This window comes from Manis pentadactyla, chromosome 16, assembly GCF_030020395.1.
Source record: "Manis pentadactyla isolate mManPen7 chromosome 16, mManPen7.hap1, whole genome shotgun sequence".
NCBI lineage: Eukaryota > Metazoa > Chordata > Mammalia > Pholidota > Manidae > Manis > Manis pentadactyla.
Window position 1 is genome coordinate 39,625,170 of NC_080034.1, and position 22,209 is coordinate 39,647,378.

At 39.3% G+C, this 22,209-nt stretch overlaps 1 protein-coding gene across 3 annotated transcripts in view; it reads left to right on the plus strand.

Annotated features, from left to right (window-relative positions):
- Positions 1-22,209, plus strand: part of NUDT3 (nudix hydrolase 3) — a 131,918-nt gene that overhangs the window by 49,749 nt on the left and 59,960 nt on the right. For 2 of the 3 annotated variants that reach the window (XM_036887052.2, XM_036887051.2), the window contains exon 2: positions 9,260-9,370. In XM_036887052.2, coding sequence (XP_036742947.2) covers positions 9,260-9,370 — 111 coding nt within the window. Of the gene's footprint in view, positions 1-60; positions 88-9,259; positions 9,371-22,209 lie in introns of those variants that run through there. The other variant, XM_036887053.2, reaches the window with a different exon arrangement.

Here is a 22,209-nt window from a genome sequence, read left to right on the forward strand (position 1 = left end):
TTTAGTCTGCAGCTCACAGATTTTCTAGAGGAACATCAGAAGAATCTATCATGACAGGAAGAAAAAGGATTAAAGATGAAGAAAAAGGTAGAATTTCCAAGGGCCCATATTTGCAGAGACCTAAAAATAGAAAGGGGAGATGACTGAAAGTCAGTGGTGGAATCTGTATGGGCTAGAGAGGAAGGACTAGCACTTTCCTTCAGGCTACAAGGATGACTGACTATGAGGCAGAAGGGGAGTGCTCAGGGGAAATACGTTTGCAATAGGGGTGCAGGCTTAAAATACATCATCAGAAAATGATAATTATGGGAGAGGTTGAGGATTCCTTTAGTTTTGGAAATAATGCCAATCCAGCTCTACCTCAAAATGAGGAGTCCAGCTACTTTTGTTCAGCATTTGCCCTAGAGACAGGTAAGAAAACGGAACTAGGGAAATTGTAGATTTTATTTCAACCATGACTAGAATACTGGCCAATTTCGGGGTGTGTGTGTGTATATGTTTGGTTTGTTTTCTTTTCATCTCTTAACAGAATTTTCTAGTAAAACATTTTCAATTTTTTCTCAGCCAAAAGAATGATGAAAATTTTTTGTGCTTTATATGTACACGAGTTAGGTTCTCAGTGCACACTTAGTGCCTAGGGTAATGGGTTGCATTTGCCTGTGGCCATCTGATGGGTTAGGAGCTGGGATACAGAGGAGCGAGAACCTAGGGTGGAAAGTGCTGGGACCATGGTGCCAGCTAGGAGTAGGACTTCCTTCTGGTCAGCCATACACAGTGCGCAGAGGCACTTTTTTTTTTTTTTTAGGTCCTTGTCAGCTCTGTGTTCAAAGGGCTTCAAAGAAAATAATGAAGGAGAGTAATAAGTAAAACAAGTGACTGAGAATATGAGGGGAGGGTAGTGGTAATGCCCTTCTGCTTTATCAGGCGGATTGTCTTCATTTTCTTTTTTTTTTTTTAAATAATTATTTTTTATTGAAGGGTAGTTGACGCACAGTATTACATTACATTAGTTTCAAGTGTACAACACAGTGGTAGAACATTTATATACATAATTCTAGGTTCCAGCTATCACCCTACCAAGCTGTTACAATATCTTGACTATATTCCTTATGCTATACATTACATCCCGGTTACTTATTTATTTTACCATTGGAAGTCTGTCCTTTTTTTTTTTTTTTTTTTTTTTTGTGAGGGCATCTCTCATATTTATTGATCAAATGGTTGTTAACGACAATAAAATTCTGTATAGGGGAGTCAGTGCTTAATGCACAATCATTAATCCACCCCAAGCCTAATTTTCGTCAGTCTCCAATCTTCTGAGGCATAACAAACAAGTTCTTACATGTAGAACAAATTCTTACATAATGAATAAGTTACATAGTGAACAGTACAAGGGCAGTCATCACAGAAACTTTCGGTTTTGCTCATGCATTATGAACTCTAAACAGTCAGTTCAAATACGAATACTCATTTGGTTTTTATACTTGATTTATATGTGGATACCACATTTCTCTCTTTATTATTATTATTTTTAATAAAATGCTGAAGTGGTAGGTAGATACAAGATAAAGGTAGAAAACAGAGTTTAGTGTTGTAAGAGAGCAAATGTAGATGATCAGGTGTGTGCCTGTAGACTATGTGTTAATCCAAGCTAGACCAGGGCAATAAAACATCCACGTATGCAGAAGATTTCTCTCAGAACAGGGGGGGTGAGGTTCTAAGCCTCACCTCTGTTGATCCCCAATTTCTCACCTGATGGCCCCCCTGCGACTGTGCCTGTCTTAGGTTGTTCCTCCCTTGAGGAATCTTACCCGTCTCTGGCTAACCAGTCATCTTCCGGGGCCATACAGGGAAATGTGAAGTTGGTAAGTGAGAGGGAAGCCTTATTATTTGAAAAGGTTAGCTTTTTACTTCTTTGCATATTTATGCCCTATGGCTTCTATGCCCAGCATTTGTCTTGAGGTATCTTTACCACTTGGAGGAGTTATGATACTCGGTAAATTTGATATGAGGCACGAATTCTATTTAAGGGTTGTAATAAGGAAGGAAGAAGAAAAGCTATAGAAGTAGCAGACGGAAGAAAACATGGGAAGATTGATTATTTCTTTGACATATCTTCTTGTAGAGTAACTTCAGCATGCATAGGTTTTAAGCTACTACTTAAATTGCGCACACACATTAACATAATAGGAGTATAGTTACATAACCAAAGCATATCTGTAATTACCAGCCATCTCCAGTGAAACCAAGAAAACCATTAAGGCACCTTAGGCATTTGTGAAAACATATCTATGATATGGTGGATATTGTCCAACTGAACTTGAACAGTCTGAGAGAAATCAGACAAATTAAAACAGCCTATTCCTGGGGACTGTTCACATGCCATATGTTCTTTTAACAGTAAATAGTCTGTAGTTGTAAGAGTTTGGAGTGCTACAATTTGCACTTCTCCAAATTCTTGGTTGAGTTCCAACAGTATAGATCCAGTCAAATTTGTTGTTTTACTGTATGCACAGGCCAGCTTAGATATCTCCTTCCTCATTCCCATGGCAAGTCCAGGAACGGGTGGGATGAGTGCATCTACAGCTGTAGCAGTGCGTGGATCTTTGTTGGGGTTTTTTGATGATCATCTTCTGGCATGAGTCTTCCAGAGAGTGCAGATGTTGGAAGTTCTTTTTCATATCGTATCTTAGTTCATTTTTGGGGTAGCCCAATTAGGCTTTGATCCTCTGTATAAACACAAACAGACCCTTTGCCTACACTTTTATATGCCCTTTATACCCTTGTGTAGAACTCGTTGGAGGTTACCACACAGGAACTGCACTTTTTTTTTTTTTTTTTTTGCTTTGTTTTTGGTATCACTAATCTACACTTACATGACGAATATTATGTTTACTAGGCTCTCCCCTATACCAGGTCTCCCCTATAAACCCCTTTACAGTCACTGTCCATCAGCATAGCAAAATGTTGTAGAATCACTACTTGCCTTCTCTGTGTTGTACAGCCCTCCCTTTTCTCCTACCCACCCATGCATGCTAATCTTAATACCCCCTTACTTCTCCCCCCCTTATCCCTCCCTACCCACCCATCCTCCCCAGTCCCTTTCCCTTTGGTACCTGTTAGTCCATTCTTGAGTTCTGTGATTCTGGTGCTGTTTTGTTCCTTCAGTTTTTCCTTTGTTCTTATATTCCACAGATAAGTGAAATCATTTGGTATTTCTCTTTCTCCGCTTGGCTTGTTTCACTGAGCATAATACCCTCCAGCTCCATCCATGTTGCTGCATATGATTGGATTTGCCCTTTTCTTATGGCTGAGTAGTATTCCATTGTGTATATGTACCACATCTTCTTTATCCATTAATCTATCAATGGACATTTAGGTTGCTTACAATTCTTGGCTATTGTAAATAGTGCTGCAATAAACATAGGGGTGCATCTGTCTTTCTCAAACTTGATTGCTGCGTTCTTAGGGTAAATTCCTAGGAGTGCAATTCCTGGGTCAAATGGTAAGTCTGTTTTGAGCATTTTGATATACCTCCATACTGCTTTCCACAATGGTTGAACTAGTTTACATTCCCACCAGCAGTGTAGGAGGGTTCCCCTTTCTCCACAGCCTCGCCAACATTTGTTGTTGTTTGTCTTTTGGATGGCAGCCATCCTTACTGGTGTGAGGTGATACCTCATTGTAGTTTTAATTTGCATTTCTCTGATAATTAGCGATGTGGAGCATCTTTTCATGTGTCTGTTGGCCATCTGTATTTCTTTTTTGGAGAACTGTCTGTTCAGTTCCTCTGCCCATTTTTTAATTGGGTTATTTGTTTTTTGTTTGTTGAGGCGTGTGAGCTCCTTATATATTCTGGACGTCAAGCCTTTATCGGATGTGTCATTTTCAAATATATTCTCCCATACTGTAGGGATCCTTCTTGTTCTGTTGATGGTGTCTTTTGCTGTACAGAAGCTTTTCAGCTTAATATAGTCCCACTTGTTCATTTTTGCTGTTGTTTTCCTTGCCCGGGGAGATATGTTCAAGAAGAGGTCACTCATGTTTATGTCTAAGAGGTTTGTGCGTATGTTTTCTTCCAAGAGTTTAATGGTTTCATGACTTACATTCAGGTCTTTGATCCATTTTGAGTTTACTTTTGTATATGGGGTTAGACAATGGTCCAGTTTCATTCTCCTACATGTAGCTGTCCAGTTTTGCCAGCACCACCTGTTGAAGAGACTGTCATTTCGCCATTGTATGTCCATGGCTCCTTTATCAAATATTAATTGACCATATATGTCTGGGTTAATGTCTGGATTCTCTAGTCTGTTCCATTGGTCTGTGGCTCTGCTCTTGTGCCAGTACCAAATTGTCTTGATTACTATGGCTTTATAGTAGAGCTTGAAGTTGGGGAGTGAGATCCCCCCTACTTTATTCTTCTTTCTCAGGATTGCTTTGGCTATTCGGGGTCTTTGGTGTTTCCATATGAATTTTTGAATTATTTGTTCCAGTTCATTGAAGAATGTTGCTGGTAGTTTCATAGGGATTGCATCAAATCTGTATATTGCTTTGGGCAGGATGGCCATTTTAACGATATTAATTCTTCCTAGCCACGAGCATGGGATGAGTTTCCATCTGTTAGTGTCCCCTTTAATTTCTCTTAAGAGTGACTTGTAGTTTTCAGAGTATAAGTCTTTCAGTTCTTTGGTTAGGTTTATTCCTAGGTATTTTATTTTTTTTGATGCAATTGTGAATGGAGTTGTTTTCCTGATTTCTCTTTCTGTTGGTTCATTGTTAGTGTATAGGAAAGCCACAGATTTCTGTGTGTTGATTTTGTATCCTGCAACTTTGCTGTATTCCGATATCAGTTCTAGTAGTTTTGGGGTGGAATCTTTAGGGTTTTTTATGTACAGTATCATGTCATCTGCAAATAGTGACAGTTTAACTTCTTCTTTACCAATCTGGATTCCTTGTATTTCTTTATTTTGTCTGATTGCCGTGGCTAGGACCTCCAGTACTATGTTAAATAACAGTGGAGAGAGTGGGCATCCCTGTCTAGTTCCCGATCTCAGAGGAAATGCTTTCAGCTTCTCGCTGTTCAATATAATGTTGGCTGTGGGTTTATCATAGATGGCCTTTATTATGTTGAGGTACTTGCCCTCTATTCCCATTTTGCTGAGAGTTTTTAACATGAATGGATGTTGAACTTTGTCAAATGCTTTTTCAGCATCTATGGAGATGATCATGTGGTTTTTGTCTTTCTTTTTGTTGATGTGGTGGATGATGTTGATGGACTTTCGAATGTTGTACCATCCTTGCATCCCTAGGATGAATCCCACTTGGTCATGGTGTATGATCCTTTTGATGTATTTTTGAATTCGGTTTGCTAATATTTTGTTGAGTATTTTTGCATCTACGTTCATCAGGGATATTGGTCTGTAGTTTTCTTTTTTGGTGGGGTCTTTGCCTGGTTTTGGTATTAGGGTGATGTTAGCTTCATAGAATGAGTTTGGGAGTATCCCCTCCTCCTCTATTTTTTGGAAAACTTTAAGGAGAATGGGTATTATGTCTTCCCTGTATGTCTGATAAAATTCCGAGGTAAATCCATCTGGCCCGGGGGTTTTGTTCTTTGGTAGTTTTTTGATTACCGCTTCAATTTCGTTGCTGGTAATTGGTCTGTTTAGATTTTCTGTTTCTTCCTGGGTCAATCTTGGAAGGTTATATTTTTCTAGGAAGTTGTCCATTTCTCCTAGGTTTCCCAGCTTGTTAGCATATAGGTTTTCATAGTATTCTCCAATAATTCTTTGCATTTCCGTGGGGTCCGTCGTGATTTTTCCTTTCTCGTTTCTGATACTGTTGATTTGTGTTGACTCTCTTTTCTTCTTAATAAGTCTGGCTAGAGGCTTATCTATTTTGTTTATTTTCTCGAAGAACCAGCTCTTGGTTTCATTGATTTTTGCTATTGTTTTATTCTTCTCAATTTTATTTATTTCTTCTCTGATCTTTATTATGTCCCTCCTTCTGCTGACCTTAGGCCTCATCTGTTCTTCTTTTTCCAATTTCGATAATTGTGACATTAGACCATTCATTTGGGATTGCTCTTCCTTTTTTAAATATGCTTGGATTGCTATATACTTTCCTCTTAAGACTGCTTTTGCTGTGTCCCACAGAAGTTGGGGCTTAGTGTTGTTGTTGTCATTTGTTTCCATATATTGCTGGATCTCCATTTTGATTTGGTCATTGATCCATTGATTATTTAGGAGCGTGTTGTTAAGCCTCCATGTGTTTGTGAGCCTCTTTGCTTTCTTTGTACAGTTTATTTCTAGTTTTATGCCTTTGTGGTCTGAAAAGTTGGTTGGTAGGATTTCAATCTTTTGGAATTTTCTGAGGCTCTTTTTGTGGCCTAGTATGTGGTCTATTCTGGAGAATGTTCCATGTGCACTTGAGAAGAATGTATATCCCGCTGCTTTTGGATGTAGAGTTCTATAGATGTCTATTAGGTCCATCTGCTCTACTGTGTTGTTCAGTGCTTCCGTGTCCTTACTTATTTTCTGCCCAGTGGATCTATCCTTTGGGGTGAGTGGTGTGTTGAAGTCCCCTACAATGAATGCATTGCAGTCTATATCCCCCTTTAGTTCTGTTAGTATTTGTTTCACATATGCTGGTGCTCCTGTGTTGGGTGCATATATATTTAGAATGGTTATATCCTCTTGTTGGACTGAGCCCTTTATCATTATGTTGTGTCCTTGTTTATCTCTTGTTACTTTCTTAGTTTTGAAGTCTATTTTGTCTGATATTAGTACTGCAACCCCTGCTTTCTTCTCGCTGTTGTTTGCTTGAAATATGTTTTTCCATCCCTTGACTTTTAGTCTGTACATGTCTTTGGGTTTGAGGTGAGTTTCTTGTAAGCAGCATATAGATGGGTCTTGCTTTTTTATCCATTCTGTTACTCTGTGTCTTTTGATTGGTGCATTCAGCCCATTAACATTTAGGGTGACTATTGAAAGATATGTACTTATTGCCATTGCAGGCTTTAAATTCGTGGTTACCAAAGGTTCAAGGTTAGCCTCTTTAGTATCTTACTGCCTAACTTAGCTCGCTTATTGAGCTGTTATATACACTGTCTGGAGATTCTTTTCTTCTCTCCCTTCTTATTCCTCCTCCTTGATTCTTCATATGTTGGGTGTTTTGTGCTGTGCTCTTTCTAGGAGTGCTCCCATCTAGAGCAGTCCCTGTAAGATGTTCTGTAGAGGTGGTTTGTGGAAAGCAAATTCCCTCAGCTTTTGTTTGTCTGCGAATTGTTTAATCCCACCGTCATATTTGAATGATAGTCGTGCTGGATACAGTATCCTTGGTTCAAGGCCCTTCTGTTTCATTGTATTAAATATATCATGCCATTCTCTTCTGGCCTGTAGGGTTTCTGTTGAGAAATCTGACGTTAGCCTGATGGGTTTCCCTTTATAGGTGACCTTTTTCTCTCTAGCTGCCTTTAACACTCTTTCCTTGTCCTTGATCTTTGCCATTTTAATTATTATGTGTCTTGGTGTTGCCCTTCTTGGATCCTTTCTGTTGGGGGTTCTGTGTATTTCCGTGGTCTGTTCGATTACTTCCTCCCCCAGTGTGGGGAAGTTTTCAGCAATTATTTCTTCTAAGATACTTTCCATCTCTTTTCCTCTCTCTTCTTCTTCTGGGACCCCTATAATACGGATATTGTTCCTTTTGGATTGGTCACACAGTTCTCTTAATATTGTTTCATTCCTGGAGATCCTTTTGTCTCTCTCTATGTCAGCTTCTATGCGTTCCTGTTCTCTGATTTCAATTCCATCAATGGCCTCTTGCATCCTATCCATTCTGCTTATAAACCCTTCCAGAGTTTGTTTCATTTCTGCGATCTCCTTTCTGGCATCTGTGATCTCCCTCCGGACTTCATCCCATTTCTCTTGCGTATTTCTCTGCATCTCTGTCAGCATGTTTATGATTCTTATTTTGAATTCTTTTTCAGGGAGACTGGTTAGGTCTGTCTCCTTCTCTGGTGTTGTCTCTGTGATCTTTGTCTGCCTGTAGCTTTGCCTTTTCATGGTGATAGGAATAGTCTGCAGAGCTGGGACGAGTGACGGCTGGAAGGACTTCCTTTCTTGTTGGTTTGTGGCCCTCCTCTCCTGGGAGAACAGCGACCTCTAGTGGCTTGTGCTGCGCAGCTGCGCGCAGACAGGGTTTCTGCTTCCTGCCCGGCTGCTATGGAGTTAATCTCCGCTGTTGCTGTGGGCGTGGCCTGGCTCGGGCAGCTACTCCAAAATGGTGGAGTCGCGTTGGAGCAGGAGCGGCTGGGAGGGTATTTATCTCCGTGAGGGGCCTCCCTGCTCCCTGCAGCCCAGGGGTTAGGGTGCCTAGAGATCCCGGATTCCCTACCTCTGGATTAAGTGACCCGCCCTGCCCCTTTAAGACTTCCAAAAAGCACCCGTGAAAACAAAACAACGCCCACCACAAAAAAAAGAAAAAAAAATTTTTTTAACTAAAAAAAAAAAAGTTTTTAATTAAAAAAAAAAAAAAAAAGGTGGTCGTTCGTTTTTCTTTATTCTGCGGTGCCAGCCTCAGGCATCTGCTCACCAGTCTTTCTGCCCTGTTTCCCTAGTATTGGGGTCCCTATCCCTTTAAGACTTCCAAAAAGCGCTCGCCAAAACAAAACAGCAAAAAAGCAAAAAAAAATGGTTGCGCGCTTTTCTTATGCCCTCTGTCGCCCAGCCTCCAGTGCCTGCTCACTGTTCTTGCTGCCCTGTTTTCCTAGTATCGAGCGCCCTGCACTCTGGCCCGGATGGCTGGGGCTGGGTGTTCGGCAGTCCTGGGCTCCGTCTCCCTCCCGCTCTGCCTGCTCTTCTCCCGCCGGGAGCTGGGGGGAGGGGCGCTCGGCTCCCGCGGGGCCGGGGCTTGTATCTTACCCCCTTCGCGAGGCGCTGGGTTCTCTCAGGTGCGGATGTGGTCTGGATGTTGTCCTGTGTCCTCTGGTCTTTATTCTAGGAAGAGTTGTCTTTGTTATATTTTAATAGATATATGTTGTTTTGGGAGGAGATTTCCGCTGCTCTACTCACGCCGCCATCTTCTGCCCCCTGTCTTCATTTTCAAACAGAACCGAAAGCCACCTTAGAAGAAATGACAAGGAGAGGTATTAAACAAAGAGTGGGTGTTAGGTATTTTTACTTTGCTGGTGCTTAAACTCTGAGTTTGAATGAATATGTCTTTTTGAGTTTTTAGCCACCCATGTAACCTTTGTGACTTTCAGGTGCTACTTGTGAGCAGTAGTCGCCATCCAGACCGTTGGATTGTCCCTGGAGGAGGCATGGAGCCGGAGGAGGAACCAAGTATGGCAGCAGTCCGTGAAGTCTGTGAGGAGGTATGCACGGAGAAGGGTCACGGCCATACCTTGTAACTGTGAACCTGTCGTGTCTGTATAGTTTTTTAATTTATCACCCTTTGTTGAACAGATATACTCATGATCACAGGAAGAAGGCATTTAATAACCACCATGTGCCTCTTTGATTAAAGGGGTGATCAGGGTGTAACATGGTAATGTCTAGCAGGCATTCTATGCACGGAGAGGGCTGACAGTAGTGACTTTATCTAATTATACCAGGTAGTCCTTTACGATTGCCCATGGCTCTCTTCCAACATTCTTGCTATTACTGTGGCAGAAGATCAAGGATCAAATGTTTCATTAGCCCTAAGAAGTAAGAGAACAAGGCAGTATTGGTATAAATGGCTTGTTCTCAGTAATCTTTTGATGATGAGGAGGAGGAGGCTTTTGTTCTCCTATGCTTCCTCACTCTTGGCCATAGAACAGTGGCTAAAGCAATAATTCTGTGAACCAGAAGCTGTCAATAAATAACATATCTTCTTTTTTATGTAATCATGTGGTATTCAGCATACATGTATTGAGTTCTGGGCCATGCCCATTATTTCATACTGAATACTCTAGAATAAACAGAAGAAATAAAATCTTCAACTCTTAGTTCTCTTACTTCAAGAGCTTACAGTTTGGTTGAGGAAACTGAGAAACAGATTGCAATTTGAAACCATGAGGAAGGTACTAATGTTTCCCCATATCCTCTGTGGTGGCACAGTAATCTGCTCTGCTTATGTTATTTCATTTAGGACTCCTAATTCGATGATGTAAGTTATATCACCTCTGTTTACTTGCCCTGGCCACATAAATAGTGCTTTCTAGGTCCATTTCCTTGTTCCAGAAGGGATGTGAGACTGAGTCTAAGGACACATAAAATAGTAGTTCTTTGAACAAGGCTAAATTTAAATTCTGCATTTCTTTTGGTTCAGTCCTTGCTGAAGTTCTCTTAGACTAATCTTACCCTTCGAATACTTGTGGAATCCTTTCTTACTCCAAACTCCTACAAACTTAGGTTAACTCATGTAGCTCTCATTTTATCATATATCTGACATCCATAACTAGATTGTAATCTCTCAGGACATTTACAAAGATTGTTTCCTATCTTAAATCCTCCCTTCCTGCCTGTTACACAGCTAGGTGAATAGAAAATAACTAGTAAGTCTGTGACAGATGAACAATGGAGTAAAAATAAAAGTCCTAAAGAAATACCCCAAATGGAAATTATCAGAGTATAGGAAGTGATAAATATTGACAGAGGGGATTTGAGAAGGCATTCTTAACAGTAGTAAGAATTGGTGTCCCACTTTCTTATCAGATCTGGGATAATGGGATAACAAGGAATACATAGGATATAGACCAGTCTTGAGGGGCAGATGTAATTCCTAGGCCTGAGGGTGCCAGAACCTTTGCCTGGTTCTTTCTGGAGAATCCCAAAGGTTTGATTATTCAGATAAGTGTTGTAGGGCCAACTGGTGGACATAATATGTATAATTTTTATTTAAATCCAGTTGGCTCCTGTAGGTTCCAAGGCACCTAAGGCAAAAGTGATGGTTGACAGTTACCTGGCAGTTGTGGATTCAGACCTAAATAAAGTAGTTGTTGAAAGACCTGAAATAGAGTGATGGCTCTAGAATAGAGAAAAAAGAAGTTCAGAGACATTGTGTAAAACTTGCTACTTGGTTTTAGGAGTTGTAACGGAGACTCTAACAGTCCCACCTTTGTAGAACACATTTGGATTTGACATCCATCTCAGGAAAGCTTACATTAGTTGTTGTTATTGTTTTGTTTTTGAGTGTTAAGTTGAATTATCCCTGGTACAAGTGCAGCTTTTGTTTTGCATTTTTCCTTCCTTGTGATTGCAGTAGAAATGCAGTAAGGGAGTAGGAAAGGATATAGAGTTCCTTGCTTACCTTGTTGTTCCCTGAAAATTATGGATCATACTTCAGTAGGTAAAAGGGAGAACAGAATGAAGTGGGAATAAAGTGCTTGTGACACAAGAAGATGAATGATACAGCACAGATAATGAAACTATACTCAGAGGTTCAGTATCTTAACCTGTCTCCTGTCCTGAAGGGAATCCTGAGCTTGAAGTTAAACCCTGCCTGACTTGGAGCAGTTTTTTCTGCTACACCCTGTACTTTATTCCAGCATTATTGAGAGGATAAAGAAACACTTACAAACTGCTTGGAGCTTTAGAATAAGGTACCAAATAAATAAAATGTTTGTATAAACAATAAAAATTAGAGAAATAGGTCATTATAAAACAAACATTTCAGTGACTTCTATCAAAATAAAATGGAGGGAAAGAATAAATAAAAATGGCCAACAGGCACATGAAAAGATGCTCCATATTGGTAATCATCAGGGAAATGCAAATCAAAACCACAATGAGATACCAGCTTATACTGTAAGTCAGAATGGCCACTATACAAACAAGAAATAACAAATGCTGGTGAGGATATGGAGAAATGGGAATACTCCTGCAGTGTTGGTGGGAATGTAAATTGGTGCAACTGCTGTGGAAAGCAATATGAAGGTTCCTCGGAAAACTAAAAATAGAAATACCAATCGGCCCAGTAATTCCACTTCTAGGAATTTACCTAAGGAAAACAAAATCCCTGATTTGAAAAGATATATGCACCCCTGCGTTTATCACTGCACTATTTGCAATAGCCAAGATGGGAAAGCAACCTAAGTGTCCATCACTAGATGAATGGATAAAGAAGATGTGGTACATATACACGATGGAATATTATTCAGCCATAAAAAGGAAAGAAACCTTGCCACTTGCAACAACATGCATGGATCTAGAGGGTATTATGCTCAGTGAAATAATCCACGCAGAGAAAGATAAATACCATATGATTCCACTTATTTGCGGAATATAAAAACACAAAATCAAATGAACAAAACAGCATTAAACTCATAGACACTGAGAAATGACTAGTGACGATGAACTAGCAGAAAGGGAAATCAGGAAAACAATTCCATTCACAATTGCATCAAAAAGAATAAAATACCTAGGAATAAACCTAACCAAGGAAGTGAAAGACCTATACCCTGAAAACTACAGGACACTCTTAAGAGAAATTAAAGAGGACACTAACAAATGGAAATTCATCTCATGCTGTTTGGTAGGAAGAATTAATATTGTCAAAATAGCCGTCCTGCCTAAAGCAATCTACAGATTCAGTGCAATCCCTATCAAAATACCAACAGCATTCTTCAACGAACTAGAGCAAATATTTAAATAGTTCTAAAATTCATATGGAACCACAAAAGACCCCAAATAGTCAAAGCAATTCTGAGAAGGAAGAATAAAGCAGGGGGGATCTCACTTCCCAACTTCAAGCTCTACTACAAAGCCACAGTAATTAAGACAATTTGGTACTGGTACAAGAACAGACCCACAGACCAGTGGAACAGAATAGAGACTCCAGATATTAACCCAAACATATATGGCCAATTAATATACGATAAAGGAGCCATGGACATACAATGGGGAAATGACAGTCTCTTCAACAGATGGTGCTGGCAAAACTGGACAGCTACATATAAGAGAATGAAACTGGATCACTGTCTAACCCCATAGAGAAAAGTAAATTCGAAATGGATCAAAGACCTGAATGTAAGTCATGAAACCATTAAACTCTTAGAAGAAAACACAGGCAAAACTGTTTTGGACATAAACACGAGCAACTTCTTCATGAACATATCTCCCTGGGCAAGAGAAATAAAAGCAAAAATGAACAAATGGGACTATATCAAGCTAAAAAGCTTCTGTACAGCAAAGGACACCATCAGTAGAACAAAAAGACATCTTACAGTATGGGAGAATATATTCTTAAATGACAGATCCGATAAAGGGTTGACATCCAAAATCTGTAAAGAGCTCAAGCACTTCAACAAACAAAAAGCAAATATCCAATTAAAAAATGGGCAGAGGAGCTGAACAGACGCTTCTCCAAAGAAGAAATTCAGATGGCCAACAGGCACATGAAAAGATGCTCCACACTGTTAATCATCAGAGAAATGCAAATTAAAACCACATGAGATATTATTTCACACCAGTTAGGCAGTTAGGATGGCCACCATCCAAAAGACTAACAACAAATGTTGGCAAGAATGTGGAGAAAGGGGAACCTTCCAACACTTCTGGTGGGAATGTAAATTGTTCAACCATTGTGGAAAGCAGTATGGAGGTTCCTCAAAAAACTAAAAATAGAAATACCATTTGACCCAGGAATTCCACTCCTAGGAATTTACCCTAAGAATGCAGCAGCCCAGTTTGAAAAAGACAGATGCACCCCTATGTTTATCGCAGCACTATTTACAATAGCCAAGAAATGGAAGCAATCTAAGTGTCCATCAGTAGATGAATGGATAAAGAAGATGTGGTACATATACACAGTGGAGTATTATTCAGCCATAAGAAGAAAACAAATCCTACCATTTGCAACAACATGGATGGAGCTAGAGGGTATTATGCTCAGTGAAATAAGCCAGGTGGAGAAAGAAAAGTATCAAATGATTTCACTCATCTGTGGAGTATAGGAACAAAGCAAAAACTGAAGGAACAAAACAGCAGCAGACTCACAGAACCCAGGAAAGGACTAACAGTTACCAAAGGGAAAGGGGCTGGGGAGGATGGGTGGGAAGGGAGGGATAAGGGGGAAAAGGGGGCATTACGATTAGCACACATAATGTAGGGGGAGGGGCATGGTGAAGGCAGTATAGCACAGAGAAGACAAGTAGTGATTCTGTAGCATCTTACTACACTGATGGACAGTGACTGTAATGGGGTATGTGGTGGGGACTTGATAATAGGGGGAATCTAGTAACCACAATGTTGCTCATGTAATTGTATATTAATAATATGAAAAAAAAAGTGACTAATGGTTACCAAGGGGGAGGGGTTGGGGCAGGTGGAGAGGGAGAGCGAGGGAGATTAAAGGGGCGCAATAATTTACAATCAAAAGAAGTTGATCACAGAGTTGGTAGTACAGCATGGAGAATATAGTCCGTGATTCTGTAACATCTTTCTGTGTTGATAAATAGTAACCGCACTAGAGGGGGTGAGGATTTAATAATATGGGTAACTGTTGAACCACTGTGTTAGACATTTGAAACCAACATAAGATTTTGTATTAACAACACTTCAGTAAAAAATAAATGAAATGGAGGGGGCGGTTTTTCCAATTCCATGTTCATCAACAGAGAGTAAGACTTGGAAATCAGAGAGAATGTAGGTAGATGTTCTCTTATTGCCCTTGAAGGGTAGCTTTTGTAAGCAGAAATCACTGTTCAAGAATTTATTTAGTTTTCAAAATGTTGTGAGTTTTTTTTTTAAGTACACATTCAAAAGCTTAGTTCTTCAATAATGTTTACAGATCTGATTGCTCTATTGTCTTGCCAATGGGTTTCAGCCCCAGGCAAGTTCGCTATGGATTCAGTGTGACCAAATAAATTGACAGCAAAAAGGTTCTTTGGGGTGAAAGGGTTTATTCTCTGGGCAGTAGGTCAAGCACTAGCGTCTCCGCGTCCACGCCCCTCTGTCTGCACAGCCGTCCTCTGGGCCTCTGTACTTGGCGCTGCCACCACTCCAGCCTCTGCTCTGCTCTCCTGCAGCCTTCCAGCCCTGCCACCGTGTGGCGCCCAGAGCACTGGGCAGAGCTCTTTATATAGAGTCAACAGCCATGTATTGCTCACAGGTGTGCAGGAGCTAGTCAGCCAGGGCCAGGTGAGAATCCTGGCCACAGGAACTCTCATTTTACCCACATCTATTCATAAGCATAGGAGATTTTACTAGTCAGTTTTAAGGGACCTTGGGATAATACCTAGACCAGTTAATCGAAGACCTTCAGATGTTTCAAATTGCATTTGTAAATTTAATATATCTGATTGCTTTTTAAAGAACTTCATTTGAATTTAAAAAAATAACCTTATGAAGCTCTTCAACAAAAAATTCCTGTGAATATCATGTATTTAACTTATAAATAAGGCTAGTCTTAGATCTTTACATATTCATATATATCTATATACATATGTATATGTAAAGTTAAGATTTTCAATAAAATCATAAGTCAGAAATAAATTACTCAATTATACCTTCAAAATTGAGGTTACAATCTAACCAAAGTCTTTTAAACGTTACAAAATCAAAAATCATGTCTCCTTAACAGAAATATTTACACTATGATTTTGATTCTCTTAAGCATTTCTCTGTTTCATTCTAAATATTTCATGTATTAGAAGATGCTTACCCACCGAAGAAACCAGGCCCTTCTTATTAAATCAGGCCAGGAATCTTGGGTGGCCTGATAGGAAAGGCTGATCCAGTTCACTATTGCTCTGTCAGGACTATAACTTCAAAAGACTGGTGGTTGTGGAGTCCCCCCATGGGTGGGGATGGGTGCTGAGTGATAATCTTCAGTACCTGGCACACCTGGCTAGCTCTGTGCTTCAACCTGAAGGTGAGTTCCTCCATGGAGTCTTTGTGATTCCTCTCTGTAGCAAGGACTTGTTCTTCCTGTATGTTTCCATTGCAGTCTATACTTCTAGTATCGTGATACTCATCATGCTTTATTGATACTGCTTGTTTAATTTTCTGCCTTCTATACTAGACTTTACACTCTGTGTAGTCAGATACGATTCTTTTTTGCTCACTGTTGAATCCCCAGTGCTTAACAATAGCCGGTGCTTAACAAAGTAATTGCTTCAGTTATTGAAGTGACCACTAGAACAACCACATAAATCCAAGGTAGGCCCTTTTGGGTTACTAAGAGTAAGCATACCTATAGGTCCCTCAGTTAAATGAAGAAGAATATGACCATGTCACAGCATCTGTCCAGCCAGGCTGTGCAGAACTGGAAACTTCGGTCATGGTGTACAGGCAGACCTCACTCCTGGTGGGTAGGACGACAATATGAATGCCATGTAGCTCCACTGTGGAGGAGCTGCCGTTCTAATCTCTTCTCAATCTCCTGGCTTCTTACCACTTTTTGTTTTGCATTTTTCCTTCCTTGTACTCCACTTACCTGTCCATTGACTCTTTGTGTCTCACATTCAGACTTCTCAAAAGAGGATCGGATTGGTTTTGTTTAGTTACAACCTTTGGGCAAAGCTGCCATCAGCTTCTGGCTATTTTGAAGATGTCTGCCTTACCTTTGCATCAGCTGCTGATTTCTTATTCCTCTAGTTGTGCTCAGAGTGGTAAAGTCATACACTATAAAAGCATGGCAACCTATGCTTAAGTACCACCTGCAGCAGCTTTACTGAGGGTCCTGTTTATGTAGTAAAAAGATATTTTCTAACAGGAAGATGTGTACAACACATTCCTAAGTGATTAAACCAGGCTATGAAACAGTCTTTATATGAAACCATTTAGTGGGGAAGAAATGCATCTTTTTGTGTAGAATAGATAACACTGCTTGTACACTTAACTATGTGCCAAACTTCTAAGCATTTTGCATATATTGCCTCATTTAATCCTCATCAGACCTTATAAAATAGGAACTGTTATTATCTACATTTTTTTAGGGTATATATATATATGAGTTAAAAACTGAGGTTCAATGAGATTAAGTAATTTGTCCAAATTATGCCCAGCTAAATATGATTAAATGCTCAAGGTAAGTTTTGAATCACGAACTAGCCTCAACACCCATACTCCTAATACTTTGTTCCTTGAAAGAACGTCCACCAAAATGCTCACAGTGGTTATCTTTTGGTTAGTCATAGGTGATCAAATTTTCTGCATTGAACATACATTATTTTTTTAGTAGAAAAGTTTTCTATATAAATGTACATGGAATGGGATTATTAAATCGTTTATCATGGTATTGTCAGGCCTGGTACCATTAAACTCAACCTGTTCTGTAGCTTTGTTCAAGCTAGCTTAAAAATTCCAACATAGTGGTTGAATTTTAGAAACAGATAAATCTGTTGCACTTGGAACATTAGCAGTCACATTTAAAGGACTAAAATACTCCCTTTTGGAAACTGGCCTCCAGTTTTCAGCTGCTTATTATCATCAGTCCTATTATAGTGACCCTTCAAAAGGTGAGAGGGATGAGGTTTTCTGCCAGGGCTGGCCACAGGGCCCTTAGGAACAGTGCATCTCTAGCTCAGGGCAGCAAGGGCTTCTGTGAGCCGCCCATGTGACACTCTCTGTAATAAACAAGAAAAGCACCTCTTTGTGTTGTTTTCAGAGATTCTCTTTAGTGCTAATTCAATGGGAAAGGTTAAAATGTTGGCTGATGGGGAAAAAGAGAAACTGGATCTGAAACCATTCTGTCTTCTGTTCATCTGTTACACTTCCAATTTTTTCACCCATTCTCATCCCAGACAAACCATGAGCATTTTTGCAAAGGTACAGAACAGCTGAAAGCAAACAGAAGGAGAAAATAATATGCATACCTTCAACTACATTCTCTTCAGGGATGAAAAGATGGATACCTTCTACCTTTAGAGAAATGTGGTCACTGGTCATAATTGAGAACGTATGACCAAGTACCAGTTCCTTTTATCTGCTGCTTCAGGTCTGGGCGAGGCCCATATCCATGAACCATTTCTAGCATATAAACTGTAAAATATTTGTAGGTAGCCTGATAATTAACCTGTGACATATGCCTAGCTTTAAAAAATAGCTTGTTCTCTGACTTCCTCACCTCACTTGTATTTTAATACCACCCTTCTGCTACTTATCTGACTCCTACGACCTGTTGTTTTGCCATATAAGACTCACCATCTTGAAAGTTTCTTCAGGTTAGTGATGTCTCTCCTTAGACTTCCCTATACCTTGCTGCCCTTCCTCAAGTTTTTGATGCACTATATATAAAGTAAAAATTTCATAGCACATTTGACTTAATTCACCTTCATATAAGAAAGATTTTTAATAAAGTGTCAAAGATCATGGCTGCCTCAAATTCAGAGATTGTGCTTAGTAATCATCTCTAGCCTTTCTAATCTTAAATCAGTGCCTCAAGAATGTATTACAGCCTTTCTTGATCTCATTTGTATTTTCAAATAAGAGCATGGAAAATGCCATAATGAATTTCATTTTAAAAATCTGTATCTTTTTATCCTACTTCCTGCTCTGTGTGTTCCCTGTCTCTGCAAAAAAATGGTTGTACTCTCTGATACATATGTCATAGCAACCAGAAGGCACTGTATGGTACTTCAGAGTTGTTTGTAACAGGGAAGCAGTATTTCAAATCTCTTGTTACACACAAGTAGACCATTTAAAAAGCTTAAGACTGCTTGGGAATAATTTAAGGTAACTATCAATTTTTTTATTGTTCCTAAGTGTTTGACTCTATTTGGAGTGGAGAAAAAAGTGAAGTCTCTGTATGACTGTGTTATATTTTCATCTTTGTTTTTTGGCCCAGCCTGAACAGTTGTGAATGGGAAGTGGGGATAGGGTATCATATAATTTATTAAAAATTATTTTTTTTTAATCCTGAACTTTAGTCACAAAATATATACTCTAATATATTAAGAGTATTTTCAGTCATTTCAACGTGATAAGTAAAACAGGTAACAGTAATGTTGTAGACCGGGGGTCTCCAACTTGGAAGCTTGTAGGGAGGGGAACAGGCAGTTGACAGTGGAGGGAGTTCTGACACAATGGTGAAAACCTGCCCTTGTTAGCAATTGGCCTCTGCTCAGGCCCAGCCAGTAGTCATGTAGCAATTAAGACCCAGTGTGGCTCTAATGTTTCAAGAGAAGGTGAAAGCTGCATTCTCATGTGAGATTTCCTGATCTTTCAGTGTAGGCAACTAATTTTTTTTAATGTTAACTAAAATAATTTTTAATTACTAACTTTTCAAACTGTTAATTTAATTTTCAGTGTTAATTAAAAATACATGCATATGGATTAAAACAATAGTAGTACTAAAAGACTCATAATGAAAATAACCAAAAGATGTGCTCATAATTAGGGGAATGAGCTACGTTACAGATTTTTACTTTATTCTAAACTATACAGTGAAAAGCTTTAACCTGTTTGAAGAAGAGGTTTTTTATTTTTATTTATTTTTTATTTTTTGTTTTTGTAGATAATTATTTTTTATTGAAGGGTAGTTGACACACAGTATTACATTACATTAGTTTCAGGTGTACAACATAGTGATTCAACATTTATATACATGACAATTCTAGGTACCAGCTATCACCATACCAAGCTGTTACAATATCTTGACTATATTCATTACATCCCGGTTACTTATTATTTTACCATTGGAAGTGTGTACTTTTTTTTTTTTTTTTTTTTTTTTTTTGTGACAGCATCTCTCATATTTATTGATCAAATGGTTGTTAACAACAATAAAATTCTGTATAGGGGAGTCAACGCTCAATGCACAATCATTAATCCACCCCAAGCCTAATTTTCGTCAGTCTCCAATCTTCTGAGGCATAACAAACAAGTTCTTCCATGGAGAATAAATTCTTACATAGTGAATAAGTTCTTACATGGTGAACAGTACAAGGGCAGCCATTACAGAAACCTTCGGTTTTGCTCATGCATTATGAACTATAAACAGTCAGTTCAAATATGAACACTCATTTGATTTTTATACTTGATTTATATGTGGATACCACATTTCTCTCTTTATTATTATTATTTTTAATAAAATGCTGAAGTGGAAGGTAGATGCAAGATAAAGGTAGAAGACATAGTTTAATGCTGTAAGAGAGCAAATGTAGATGATCAGGTGTGTGCCTGTAGACTATGTGTTAATCCAAGCTAGACCAGGGCAATAAAACATCCACGTATGCAGAAGATTTCTCTCAGAACAGGGGGGGTGAGGTTCTAAGCCTCACCTCTGTTGATCCCCAATTTCTCACCTGATGGCCCCCCTGTTACTGTGCCTGTCTTAGGTTGTTCCTCCCTTGAGGAATCTTACCCGTCTCTGGCTAACCAGTCATCTTCCGGGGCCATACAGGGAAATGTAAAGTTGGTAAGTGAGAGAGAAGCCTTACTGTTTGAAAAGGTTAGCTTTTTACTTCTTTGCATATTTATGCCCTGTGGCTTCTATGCCCAGCATTTGTCTTGAGGTATCTTTACCAGTTGGAAGAATTATGATACTCGGTAAATTTGATATGAGGTACGAATTCTATTTAAGGGTTGTAATTAGGAAGGAAGAAGAAAAGCTATAGAAGTAGCAGGCAGCAGAAAACATGGGAAGATTGATTATTTCTTTGACATATCTTCTTGTAGAGTAACTTCAGCATGTATAGGTTTTAAGCTACTTCTTAAATTGCGCACACACATTAACATAATAGGAGTATAGTTACATAACCAAAGCATACCTGTAATTACCAGCCATCTCCAGTGAAACCAAGAAAACCAGTTAGGCACCTTAGGCATTTGTGAAAACTTATCTATGATATGGTGGATATTGTCCAACTGAACTTGAACAGTCTGAGAGAAATCAGACAAATTAAAACAACCCATTCCTGGGGAATGTTCACATCCCTTATGTTCTTTTAACAGTAAATAGTCTGTAGTTGTAAGATTTTGGAGCTCTACAATTTGCACTTCTCCTAATTCTTGATTGAGTTCCAACAGTATAGATCCAGTCAAATTTGTTGTTTTACTGTATGCACAGGCCAGCTTAGATATCTCCTTCCTCATTCCCATGGCAAGTCAAGGAATTGGTGGGATGAGTGCATCTACAGCTGTAGCAGTGCGTGGATCTTTGTTTGGGTTTTTTGATGATCATTTTCTGGCATGAGTCTTCCAGAGAGTGCTGAGGTTGGAAGTTCTTTTTCATATCATATCTTAGTTCATTTTCGGGGTAGCCCAATTAGGCTTTGATCCTCTGTATAAACACAAACAGACCCTTTGCCTACACTTTTATATGCCCTTTATACTCTTGTGTAGAACTCATTGGAGGTTACCACACAGGAACTGCACTTTTTTTTTTTTTTTTTTTTGGTATCACTAATCTACACTTACATGACAAATATTATGTTTACTAGGCTCTCCCCTATACCAGATCCCCCCTATAAACCCCTTTACACTCACTGTCCATCAGCATAGCAAAATGTTGTAGAATCACTACTTGCCTTCTCTGTGTTGTACAGCCCTCCCTTTTCTCCTACCCACCCATGCATGCTAATCTTAATACCCCCCTACTTCTCCCCCCACCTTATCCCTCCCTACCCACCCATCCTCCCCAGTCCCTTTCCCTTTGGTACCTGTTAGTCCGTTCTTGAGTTCTGTGATTCTGCTGCTGTTTTGTTCCTTCAGACTTTCCTTTGTTCTTATATTCCACAGATAAGTGAAATCATTTGGTATTTCTCTTTCTCCGCTTGGCTTGTTTCACTGAGCATAATACCCTCCAGCTCCATCCATGTTGCTGCAAATGGTTGGATTTCCCCTTTTCTTATGGCTGAGTAGTATTCCATTGTGTATATGTACCACATCTTCTTTATCCATTAATCTATCGATGGACATTTAGGTTGCTTACAATTCTTGGCTATTGTAAATAGTGCTGCAATAAACATAGGGGTGCACTGATCTTTCTTATACTTGATTGCTGCATTCTTAGGGTAAATTCCTAGGAGTGCAATTCCTGGGTCAAATGGTATGTCTGTTTTGAGCATTTTGATGTACCTCCATACTGCTTTCCACAATGATTGAACTAACTTACATTCCCACCAGCAGTGTAGGAGGGTTCCCCTTTCTCCACAGCCTCGCCAACATTTGTTGTTGTTTGTCTTTTGGATGGCAGCCATCCTTACTGGTGTGAGGTGATACCTCATTGTAGTTTTAATTTGCATTTCTCTGATAATTAGCGATGTGGAGCATCTTTTCATGTGTC